The 13256-nt window shown below is 40.3% G+C and overlaps 1 protein-coding gene across 20 annotated transcripts in view; it reads left to right on the top strand.

Moving 5' to 3' along the window:
* The window catches only part of LRCH1 (leucine rich repeats and calponin homology domain containing 1), a 256777-nt gene that overhangs the window by 211602 nt on the left and 31919 nt on the right, over positions 1–13256 (top strand). For 10 of the 20 annotated variants that reach the window (XR_005224569.2, XR_005224567.2, XR_005224562.2 and 7 more), the window contains one exon: positions 1155–1259. The exons of 9 other annotated variants lie outside the window; for them this stretch is intronic. Coding sequence is in view for 3 of the 11 variants with exons in the window: in XM_043522418.1 (XP_043378353.1) it covers positions 1155–1259 (105 nt within the window). In the remaining 8 variants the exon portion in view is untranslated. The remainder of the gene's footprint in view (positions 1–1154; positions 1260–13256) is intronic. One more of the 20 variants, XM_037894058.2, reaches the window with a different exon arrangement.

Genomic DNA, 13256 nt, shown 5'->3' with positions numbered 1-13256 from the left:
CAGGGAGCCAGTAAAAGGTTTAAAGAGGGGGATGAGGTGGTGAGAGTGGTGGGCAAAGAAGATGATCTTTAGCAGCTATGATTTGTAAGGACCATTGGGTGGGGGGGGGCAGTGGTTTTGGGGGAAGCTAGAGAGTAAAATTTCTAGTAATCAACATGGGAGAGAATGGGACACTGTAGGTTGGAGGTGAAAGGGAAGAGATCGCTGAGGTTAGTGGAGGGATTTGAAGCACGGGTGAGAAGCCTTGTTATAGATAACTAAAGGAGGAGAAACAAGGAGGAAGAAAAGCAGTAGCAGGGAAGACCGTGTTGAGGAGAGAGGTTACATTGCCATTCTTCTCTTTGAAAGAGTCTGAAGATCTTGTGCAAAGAGGAAAGAGTGCAGAAGAGGGGAGGACTTTAGTTGGGGTATCAAAGGTAGGCAAATAGGTGGCTAGGATTGTGGATGAGGAAGTTAATGAGAGGGAAGAAATAGTGCTGCTTGAGCTGGAAGATGACAGCTGAAGAAGGAAGGAATAAAGTCAGGAGGATCATGGGATTTTCTCCATGATAGAAGGAGAGCCAAAGGATTAATGAACTACTACTATTATGTCCAGGACAGAAATGGGTATTTTTGAAATAAAAACTTTCCCAGGAAAATCTTAACAATTTTGTTAAACTGTGTTTATTCCAGTCTGTGGAAAAAGTGCTCTTCTAACACTGAAAACCTGAAATATATAACATGTTTATTTCTTACTGTTTTTCTTCTTGGTTTATGTTTTTACTTCTGCAACTGCGCTGTTGATAAATTTACCCATCAGTTCAGAGTCAGGGTTTCCTTTCCTTAGCCTACAGTATGAAATCTATGGGTACTTTTTCTTCATAATTATGTAAAGTGCTATGTTGTAGTAATCTTGTTAAGATTAACAGCATTAACTGCACATATAATGTATGATTTACAAATACTAACATTTAATTTTTCATTCTTTTTATTCTGTACACCATCTCTCATTCTTTTCTTCCAAAATTATACATTTTATAATAATCATTAATTTGAATGGCATCTTCTTCATTGCCATGCAATCTTCATACCATATATGAAATGGTGCTACCCCTTTGGTTTTTCCTGGTCTGTATGCTACTGTATCTGGACTGGCTCTCACTCCCCTGCAACAGACCCACCCCTCACTCTTCCTCCTGTCTCCTTCAACAAACTTACACAGGCTCAAACATGGGACAACTATAGCTACAGTATCCCATCTGAAGGGGACAGTGACAATGGTAGGTGATCTGTACATATTTCATTTGTATGTTTTCAGATAATTTGTATGTTTGGCTACATTCCCCACACAGCTAAAGGTGCAGGACATTCAGCCATATTCTTGTTGTAATGGGTAAAAAAACGTAAGGATTAGAAACCAAAAGACTCAGATGGTACATGTTTATTAGTGTAGAAGAACGTTGAGTACATAGTCTAAGAAGTCTATGAGCAGAAAATGCAGGGAAACCAAATCTGATCATTATGTCACTACTAGGCCAATGAAAAGATATTTAACTGACCAGCATTCTTATCAGCTTCCCCTTCTCCGAAGAAGGGATTCAAACAGAGGTGAAGGGAGAGCTAGAAATATTTTAGTAAATAAAGCAGTGTTTTCACTGAGTGAAATCAAGGTAAAAAAGATAGATAGGTAGGTCAGTTGGTCTTCCTTTAGTTTTAGTTTGTTTCCAGACAAAAAATCTATGAATTGTTTGAAAACCATAGCTGCTATGCAAGCATTTTTCCAGTGACACTTGAGCTGAATAAGAGAATTACATAGATTTTTGTGCTGGACTTGATGCTGTATTTTTCAGATAATGAAAGTTATTGAGGTTTTTTTCAGTCAGCAGCACAGTGTGCCAAGAAAACAATATCTCTTCACATTTGCAAGTACCTGAGATTTATGAAATATTCAAGAGCATATATCAGTGTTTCCCATCAGTTGTCCCACTTGGGACACCGCTTGTGCAGGGAAAGTCCCTGGGGGGCCTGGCCAGTTTGTTTACCTGCCACATCCGCAGGTTCGGCCGATCGCAGCTCCCACTGGCCGCGGTTTGCTGTGCCCAGCCAATGGGGGCTGCGGGAAGTGGCACAGGCCGAGGGATGTACTGGCCGCCGCTTCCCGCAGCCCCCATTGGCCGGGCACAGTGAACCGCGGCCAGTGGGAGCCGCCATCGGCCAAACCTGCGGACACGGCAGGTAAACCGGCCGGGCCCACCAGGGGCTTTCCCCGCACAAGCGGTGTCCCAAGTTTGGGAAACACTGGCATATATGATAAATTTGTCACAATGCATAACAAACAAAGCACTGACCAAAAATGAACAGTTCTTAATTTTTATCTCTTTAACCAAAGAGCAGACCAAATGTGATTTCCTACGAAATTTCCAGATTTCTGACCACCGCCTGGACACAAAGAAGATACTCTCCCCTCCACTCCCCCACATGAGAATATTTCCCACATTTCAGTCTGAACCTGGTGCGTGCTGGAACAGGATTTGGGGAACTTAGCAAGTACATAGTGGATCCACTGCAGTGCAGACATCAGTAAAGTTCACAGCTATATATATATAGCTGTTGAGTCTGAGTGCTTTTGATTGAAGCAGCTCCCATAGCCTGGGACACAACATGAAAATGCTAATATAACTTTTCTCCTGAGGACATTATAGTACTGCATGTCACATCTGATAATGGATTCAATGCACTGAATATTCTACATAATGGTAGCGTAAAGTATTTTTGATTTTGTCTGCTGTTTGTTTAAATCTAGTATTACATGGCTTCCTTGAAAATGAAAAATTAGAAAAATCATCACTGACAAAAAAAAAAAAAAAAAAAAAACACCAGTCAGAAAGCTGTCACATTCTGAGACATTCAAAAACATGATGGTCATTCAGAACTGTATCTTATACAAGATGTGCCCATATGTTAGAATTCAACATTCTTTTTATGAAAATCTGTCACACCAAAAAAAAAAAAAAGGTTGAACATGATGTAGCAGGTGTTCTTCTGAATGCTAAACAAGAGACATATATGAATAATTTGTTGTGCATGCTGAGCCCTTTGAAACTGGCTGTAAGAAATTTGTTCTGACCATTCATCCATTAGCCAAGTACTCCCACTTGTCTGGCTTATAAAACTGAAATTTAAGAAGTGAGGCTAAAGAATAAGAATTCTTCCTTTTTTTTTTTTTTTTTTTTTTTTTTTGAAAGAACACATTTGGTGGCATCATTTATGCACATTATTGAGAAACTGTCTTTAAGTGCAGTCTATAAGAAAATATTCTTTACATTTTAAAATCCTGCACTTCTGGCTTAAATGGAGATGGAGCACTAAAAAGTGATCTGTTAGCTTTTTAAACTAAAGTATTGGCATCTTCAGCACAATGCTAGCATTTTTTTCACTCTCTAAGAGTTGCAAGCTCACTTAGTATGGAGCATGAAGATAATGTCAGACAAGGCTTCCTGGTCCTTTCCAATATTGGGAAATCTATTCCATCATTACAAGTCCTCATCCATAGTTCACATGGTAGAGTGTGGGAAATGAAAAAAAGAGCTGGCTACCTTGACAGATGTGCAACACTTAAAACACCTGAATTATCTACCAACAGATCTTTCTTTGCATGAGAAGAATGGACAGTTGGTATATTATTGAAGAAAATCAGTCTTGCTGGTTCTTCGGAATAAAAGGAATTCTAGTAACAAGCAAAAGCCTACAAAGATTTTTCTCATTGGAAAATACATTGGCTAACTCTCTTAACCATTCTTCATAACTGTGATGGGGCGGACTAGGCCCTGAGACCCAGGCCGTGTGGCCCTGCCAAACCCTGCCCCAGAAAAGGGCAGTAGAGAGGTCTTCCAAGCTGCCTAGAGCGGCTGTGTGGGAAACAGCCAATCAGGGCTCAGCAGGTCAGTATAAGAAGAGCTGCAGGGTAAGAGCGAGTTCAGTTCCTTGCTAGAACTGGAGGAGCATGGATGGTGTGTGGCTGGCTGAGGAAGCTGCAGGACCTCGGACGAAGTAGTGCTGCCAGAACCAGGGAGAGCGAAAAGGAGCCCCGAGTTGGTTGCGGGGACTCCCATCAGGACAAGGTCCTGAGGTAAGGGTGAAGACGGTGCAGGGCTGCGGAGAAGTGGTCCGGGGAAGTAGAGCAGCAGTGTGACTTAGATAAAGGAATACAGCAGACAGCTGCGATCTGCAGGGTCCCTGGGCTGGGACCCGGAGTAGTGGGCATACCTGGGTCTCCCCCAGCCCCCATTAGCCACTGGGGGAAGTAGCCTGGACACTGAGGCATCCCAGAGGTGGGAACTGAACTGCAGTGGCCCAACTGGAGAGTTGTGGCCAGAAAGGCCTTAAGAGGGCAAAGACTTTGCACCAGGGAAGGACACTGCTGTATTCTGAAGTAGGGACAACTTGTGAGAGACATTACAGAGGGAACTGAGAGAGACCCCTGTTGGACTTGTGCCCTGGAATTGGTTTTGCTTTGCTTTCATCACACAGACAGATTGTGTGTGACTCGGCCGGAGGCCTGAGTCACCAAAGACGCACCAGATAGAGAGTGTAGGCGAACACACACACTTGGCAGGGGGTGCTCACAAGAGGTGAGTGCGACCCTGTTACAATACCTTAGATTCTTATGGCAAAAAATGGTAACAGGCCTCATGTTGCACCCTTCCAGTCATACAGTGACCTGTACAGCCAAAAGTATTCATGGATGATTGCTCTATTTAGCACATAAACTCTAGTTTGTTTCCCTTTTCCCAAACTAATTTGTGTATTTTTAAAAAATGAACAGCATTTGCCATCTGCTAGCCTGATCTCCTAAACTATCCAGATCCTTTCGAATTGACTTGCAGTGTTCATTATGTTCAGTGCCTCCAATGTTCATGTCATTTACAGAATTCTGTGGTTTGAAGTCAAATTCTTAAAACTCTAAGCTGCTGAACAGTATTATTACAATTCTAGTCTCCACATGCTTAATTAAAGTATAGAACATTATACCTCTCCATTTAACACAGTACTTCCTAAGTTAAAGATTACTTATTCAACTCTACTAATCTTTCAGTAAAGTACTACAGATAATGAAAGATCTATAATCGCTTGTAGACTCAGAGGTAGAAATCAGCCTGAAGTTGGCTTTTTTTTTTTAGCAAGAGAACTTAGTTTCTTCCTGTTAATGATTCTGGAATCAAGTTCTGCACTTGGCTTCACGTGTGTGTCACCCATTGAAATGAATGGGAGCCAAGGATACAAAAGATAGAATTTGCACCTTAAAGCTGAACTAGAATCTTCTTTAAAATTGTCAATTTTTAACATTTTAGTGTATCTAAATATTAACCTTTGTAAAACCTTTCTACAGTAATTTTATTACAATACTTACAACGTATGAAATAATATTATTTACATAGCCTCAGCCCTCTCTCCTTCCCAGTAAGATAATTCAATTTTGGAACATCTAAGAGACAATGATCAAACATTAAAAATATTGGAAATTACATAACATAAAACCTGATTAACAAATCATAGTGAATTGCTCCGGTGAAGAACATATACAAAATCTCTGGCTATTGGGGGGGGGGGGGGGGGAATAGTATTTTGCCCCCATTTTATGAAAGAACTTTGACGTCTATCATTTTTATTTGGTGCTGTCATCAAAAGGCTATCATTCTGATTTGTGTGTACAAATTACACCCACTTTGCACTTGTTTTCCTCAGGTGAAAAGGACCACAAAGACATAGGACAGTGGAGAATCCAGCCTGCTGACTTCTATATCAAACTTGATAGGCCACATGTTCAGGCATTGTAAATTGGCATAACTCAGAGTTTAGTGGACTACACCAGTTGGGGATCCGGCTCTAGATGTGTTTTTTATCCTTGTTGATAGGAATTCATTAGGTAATGTGATCTGTGCTAGCCTAGGGCTACCAGTGTAATTATACTGTGTGATACAGCATGGCTAGAAGGCAGCAGGAGAGTGATATAGGAGACATCTGTAAGTCCCAGGATGAGGAGACACCTTATTCCCTGTAGAGGGAAGAAAGGTTTCTATAGATTAAAAGCACCTGATGCCAAATAGAGCACCTGAAGCCAGTCACCTGATAAAAACCCCCTGCTTCAATCAGCCAGGGGAAGGAGTTGGAGCACAGTGCAGTTTGGAGGAGTTGAAGTAGAGGAGAGTTTGGAGAAGTGCCGTGGCTGGCTAGAAGACCAAGACTCTAGATAAAGAGACACCTGGCTTGTGCAGAGAGAGGGCAGGAAGTCCCACAAGCTGAAGAGCAGGAGAGGGAAGTAGCCCAGGGGAAGGAAGCACTAGTTCAAGTGGTTTGCCACTATCCCTAGGGCCCCTGAGCTGGGACCTGGAGTAGAGGGTGGGCCCGGGTCCCTCCCTCTTCACTACCCTTCTTTGGGTTGCTAGTGGGACAGTAGATACCCTAGTTCAGGGGCAGGAAACTGCTCTCTGAACCCCCCACCCCAAGAACAGGAAGCGCGGGACCCATCATAATTGTGCCAGCAATTTGCCACAACTGTCATAATAAAATGAGAACAGTGCAGGCAAGCTTAAGCATAATCATTTGAAACAATTCAAATCTGATAGCTTTTAAGCCAACTGCAAATATTAGTATTAATGCTTAAAACTGTTAGAACAGTATGTTTTTATTAGATGTTTTTATCTCCTGTGTTGATGTGCTTGAAAGTTTGCTGTGCAGTCTATCTTAGGTACTAAAGCAGTTTCCTTCTCCTCTCCCCTGCCCAAATCACTGTAGTATCTTGAGTGCTTCACAAAATGTGTTTATCCTCACAACATCCATGTGAGGCAGGGAAGTGCTATTATCCCCATTTTACAGATGGGGAACTAAGGCACAGAGAGACTAAGTGACTCGACCAGAATCACACAGGAAGTCTGGAGAGGAACAAGGACTTGAACTCAGGTCTCATAAGTTCTGTTAGTTCCCTAACCACTGAATCTCCTCTCAGTGGTATTCAGATGTGTCATAAGAAGCACGTATTCCATATCCACTTGAACCATATATAGTTAAAGGAAATATGAATAGAATTGATCATGAGAAATAGAACCTTATTTTCAAATTTTCAGCCTTGCTTTATCTACGCCTCTTACAAGCCCTGGCATTTTTGCAACCACAGGTATTTACAGGTGCCATTTTTGCTCATTTAGACATCTAGGTACTTGATTGGGCTGGCAAGTTAAGTACTTGCAGTATTAAATGTCCTAAACTTTGCCTGCAAATAATTGCATGTACAAAACTGTTCCTACAATGTAATGAAGGTGCGAAAATGGAAATCAATTGGAAGTCTGACCTTTAACAAAGAGACTAAACACATGTCACGTATTGTAGATTAGACTAAGTATTATTGCTAATTTAATTTTTTTCACTTACATTTTTAAAAATTGCCAACAAAGGCTTATTAGTGAAACTAACATGAAATAAATAAGTTGCATTGACCAGCAGTGAAGAGAACTACTGTACTTTGGACTGAAGAAATACTCTCTTCTGAAAAAAGAAAAGGAGTACTTGTGGCACCTTAGAGACTAACCAATTTATCTGAGCATAAGCTTTCGTGAGCTACAGCTCACTTCATCGGATGCATCCGATGAAGTGAGTTGTAGCTCACGAAAGCTTATGCTCAAATAAATTTGTTAGTCTCTAAGGTGCCACAAGTACTCCTTTTCTTTTTGCGAATACAGACTAACAGGGCTGTTACTCCGAAAACTCTCTTCTGAGGCACACATTTGTGTGGTGAGGGCCCCCTCTGGTGGAACAAATGTATAATGCAGAATAACTAGCATATTCCATATTGTTGTATTTAGAACACTTTACTTCTGAATTAGAACACTTTACTTCTAATATTTCTACTGTAAAACAGAGACGAAAGAATATCTTATTCACTTGCTAATTTATTTTGCTTGTGTATGTTTTCCAAATTGGCTAACCTGTTTGTTTATTACAGTTTGAAGGAATTGCCTATATGTTTTCCTCCGTTTCCCATAGGTAGAACGTATGTCTTACGAATAAGTCAAACTGAATAATTTTCACATTTACTTTCCATAAACAGATGTTTTCTATTCATGGACATTTATTTACAAAACTGCATACATTTGAGGTACCTCACTGTGTTTAGGGTTTGTAATTTATAGCAAACTAGGCAGTGATAGTATTCAGAAATAGTATCTAGTGCAGGTGAGTTGTTCCACAAAGACCAAACATGAGTATCCTCTCTCACAAGGCTTACATTCTACATAGGAAAACAGTACGCAGACAATAAACCGAGTCTTACTCATAATAGTATTTCCTTTCAGAACTTCTCCTGTTCTTGTCTAATACATCCTCATTACAATATGGGACCAGAGAAAGTTCAGTTTCTCTCTCGTGCAGGCACACACCAGGTCAGCACAGCACATAAGCAAGATAAACAAGGCTAAAATGATTGAAGACCATAATAATAATTCCCTAAATGCAGACTCAAACACAAACCATACAACAGTGGCCGTTGGTATGATTCCTTTTGTACAGAGCTCTTTGAGTTGTTGCTGCTGTTGAAACTGGAATGGAGATTGCAACACAGTTTTCAAGTCTGCTGTTGCAGTGTGTGTGTGTGTGGGGGGGGTGTGCATGTTTATTTGGGGGGGGGGTGTGTATTTACCTATTTTCCTTGGTATTATAGGGAACATAAAACATATAGCACATCTAAATAGGTTCCAGAATTTTAAGTATTGTTTGTTCTAAGTTTTACAGTAAGTTTACTAATTTGAAATGTAAGTAATTACTTAACACTTTTAACTGATATTCTTAATAAATGTAGTAAGGTATTTTCATTTTTTTATTAGAACATTAGGAACAATTTAAAAAATTGGCCTGATACAGGAACACTGTTTTTTAACAGTAAGTTAAAATGAAATAATCTTCCTTTTCTTCATATGTCTTAGTTCTGTTGTGGATATCTGATAGGGAGCACTAGATGACTAACGTGTGATCTGTTATCCTTGGATTTTAAATATGATTTAAAATTTAAAAATGAATTTATCCACAGAACTACCATGGAGTTTAATGAAAGTGGCTAAATCCCCCGGTATACTTTGAAAATGTGGGAGCTGAGCTTAGCTTTGCTATGCTGCTCTTTAAATTATGATGATTTTCTTTTACAAATCTGAGGATGGGCTGGTTTTTATTGCTTAACTAGTAGGCTCTGCCACCATCTAGTTGGTGGCTTTTCCTAAAATATTTATTTTTAATAAAGCATTTTACTATGCAGTCACTGCAATCATCATCTCATCTAGAACAGTGCAAGCTATTCCTTCAGCCATTGGATCCAAGCAGAGATTTCATTTTGTCACTTCAGTATCATCAGGACCTATATGAACACAACTCATTAGCCCTTTCCGGAATTTCAAAGAAAGTATCTCATGCAGGAACCTTTTTTTTTTTCCCCCCCTTCTTCCAAGATCTTAATGCAGATACATAAGCAAACCTGTCAAGGACCCAGAAGATCCCAGAATACAGTTTAGTTTATTGATCTTTCAGATTCATTGAGCCTCATGCAAGCATGAATTCATCCTGTGTTGAACTTATTTGAACTTTCCTTACACTCCATTTTTTTCTAGTGTATTGCATAATTTGAAAATTGATATAAAAATTAAAACATTTATCCAAAATACAACCTAAATAAAAATGAGATAGTGTTAGCATGAAATAATTAATTTGAGTAGTAAAGAAATAACTACTAATTTTATTCCATATTGTACCTTTCTTTTGTATTATGCAATTAGAAAGAATAATTTAATTCTTTATTCTTACCCGTAGGTGTCACTGGCAGTTCCTGTATTTGGTTTAGACGAGCTCACCTGTAGTTTTCACTTCCCACTGGAATTGAAAGTAGTTTTAAATTGTTGGACCTCAAACAATTTTATTTTTAAAAATAAACATATTTAGTTTAGAGCAGTGGTTTTCAGCCTATGGTCCTGAGACTCGTGGGGATGTATAGACTACGTGTAAGATTTCCAAAGGGGTCCGCACCTCCATTTGAAATATTTTAGGGGCTCACAAATGAAAAAATGTTGAAAACCAGCAGTGGGTCTCAAACTTTTGTATTTGTGACCCTTTTCACACAGCAAGCCTCTGAGTGTGACCCCCCCCCTTATAAATTAAAAACTTTTTTTTTAAATATTTAATACTATTATAAACGCTGGAGGGGAAGCAGGGTTTAGAGGTGGAGGCTGACAGCTCGTGACCCCCGTGTAATAACCTCACAACTCCTGAGGGGTCATGACCCCCAGTGTGAGAACCCCTGGTTTAGAGAAACATGAAATGGTAGGCCAGCTCTTACTAATTGTTTCTCTTCCTGACGGCTCTATGATGTGGCTCCCGCTGTTTAGTCACAAGTGTTCTTTAACATACCTTAGAGGACACCATTATTAAGAGAAGAGCATACAACATAATCACAATTATTAACCACAGCTATTTTGTTATTAAAGAAAGGAAAAGAAAACATTAAACAGAACATCAAATGACTGAACATAAATGAAACTGGTTACTACTATTACAATCTCTTGTGTATGTCTCTCTGTGGAGAGAATTTAACAGAGATTACACCCTTGAGAGTAAACCGCCTCTGGGGAGGCACCTTTCTCTTGGTAAGTTAAGATCAAAGTATATTATTTCCCAAAATTATTGTGAATTCAGTTTTAGTATCTTAAAACTGTTCATGTATGGGCAAAATAGTTCAAGAGCAAATGAAGCCTGTCTATTACTTAATAACCTAAACAGTTTATAGTTGGGCAAAGTAAGCAACCTTAACTAAATCCTATGAAAATGGAAAAAAAATACTTAAATGAGTTACTTAGAAGAAGCCATTTAAGGAGCTGTCCCTAAGACAGTCCAATTATTTATTATCTTAAATCCGGTTAGATTCCACTATTTCTCTATTTGCCAATGTTTAGCCACTGTTTCCTGTCCAGGAATACATATCTAACTACTTGGTGAATAACAGAAGAAGAAACTGTTTGTTGTGGCCAGATCATGGGCAGCCAGACCTAATAGTGGGAGTGAGTCTGCAGTCATGAGACAGGAGTCAAGAGTCAGCTGGGTCAGGATACCCGGGGGTCAGAGGCAGGAAACAAAATGGAGGTCAGGAACCACAAGGCAGATGCGAAGAGTCAAGCTGGGTCAGGATGCCTGGAAATAAAATAGCAGAAAGCACATAGTCCAGAGCAGGGTGGAGCCCAATTGTTTGGGAGAGCTGCTTGTTGCTGCCACTGGCTTAAGTAGAGCCATTGGGCCAATCAGACTTCAGGGGCAGAGCCTCACTCTGGGGCTGGGCTTCATGGGTCCCAGGTGAGCCATTGTCACCAGGCTGCCAGGTTGAGGGTTGAAGTGTTGTTGCTCCCATGAAACCTGCAGACTTGGGTTTGAGATCTGTGGGTCATTACACTACCCACACCTCTAGGAGTGCCCTCTTGACAAGGGTAGCAGACAGGGTGCGTGATAGGTGCTCACTTAGAGTTTTTATACCTTTATCCTTCCTGTTTTCATAAAAGTACAGGAAAACACACCTCTTTCAGACCTGTTCTGATTGAAAGTCGGTTGCTGCCACCCTTTTGTTGGCTTAGGTGACACTTTCAGCTCCTGAATATGCAGTCTGTTTAATGAATATATGCAGCGTTTCTTTATAGATTCATAGATATTAAGGTCAGAAGGGACCATTATGATCATCTAGTCTGACCTCCTGCACAAGGCAGGCCACAGAATCTCACCCATCCACTCCTGCAATAAACCTCTCACCTATGTCTGAGCTATTGAAGTTCTCAAATCATGGTTTAAAGACATCAAGGTGCAGAGAATCCTCCAGCAAGTGACTCGTGCCCCATACTACAGAGGAAGGTGAAAAAACCCCAGGGTCTCTTGCAGTCTGCCCTGGAGGAAAATTCCTTCCCGACCCCAAATATGGCGATCAGCTGAACCCTGAGCATGTGGGCAAGATTCACCAGCCAGATACCCAGGAAAGAATTCTCTATAGTAACTCAGATCCCACCCTATCTAACATCCCATCACAGGCCATTGGGCCTATTTACCATGAATAGTTAAAGATCAATTAATTGCCAAATGTCCCATCATACCATCTCCTCCATAAACTCGACAAGTTTAATCTGGAAGCCAGATAGGTCTTTTGCCCCCACTACTTTCCTTGGAAGGCTATTCCAGAACTTCACTCCTCTGATGGTTAGAAACCTTTGTCTAATTTCAAGTCTAAACTTAGAATCGTAGAATATCAGGGTTGGAAGGGACCTCAGGAGGTCATCTAGTCCAACCCCCTGCTCAAAGCAGGACCGATCCCCAATTAAATCATCCCAGCCAGGGCTTTGTTAAGCCTGACCTTAAAAACAAAACTTCCCAATTGCCAGTTTATATCCATTTGTTCTTGTGGCAACATTGGTACTGAGCTTAAATAATTCCTCTCCCTCTCTGGTATTTATCCCTCTGATATATTTATAGAGAGCAATCATCTCTCCCTTCAACCTTCTTTTGGTTAGGCTAAACAAGCCAAGCTCCTTGAGTTTCCTTTCATAACAGAGGTTTTCCATTCCTTGGATCATCCTAGTAGCCCTTCTCTGTACCTGTTCCAGTTTGAATTCATCCTACTTAAACATGGGAGACCAGAACTGCACACAGTATTCCAGGTGAGGTCTCACTGGTGCCTTGTATAACGGTACTAACACCTCCTTATTTCTACTGGAAATACCTCTCCTGATGCATCCCAAGACCGCATTAGCTTTTTTCAAGGCCATATCACATTGGCGGCTCATAGTCATCCTGTGGTCAACCAATAATCCAAGGTCCTTCTCCTCCTCCGTTACTTCTAATTGATGCGTCCCCAGCTTATAACTAAAATTCTTGTTATTAATCCCTAAATGCATGACCTTGCCTTTGTTCTTCTTGTGGCAAGACAGCATCGGATAACTTTCAAAACTAGTCTTTATTCAGTCCAGTCTCTGAGAGTCTTTCAGTTTTATTGGAGCTTGTCAGGAAATTAAATTCTGCTTTCAGAAAGTCCAAACACTCCTGGTCTTTATATAAAAGGTTTTAGTTCTCAAAAAGTCTCTTAAAATTAAATAACTTTTAGAAAGTCTTTAGCTCAAGTTGTTGTTTCTATTTTTGGAATGATGATTTTCTTATCTTCCTGAATTGGGTGAGGGTTTGCTTGCACACTGCCAGTAATTAATTAATTCTCCATT

This window comes from Chelonia mydas, chromosome 1 (genome assembly GCF_015237465.2).
Source record: "Chelonia mydas isolate rCheMyd1 chromosome 1, rCheMyd1.pri.v2, whole genome shotgun sequence".
Classification (NCBI taxonomy): Eukaryota; Metazoa; Chordata; order Testudines; family Cheloniidae; genus Chelonia; species Chelonia mydas.
Note: the sequence above shows the minus strand (reverse complement) of the source record. Positions and strands in the feature narration are given on the sequence as shown.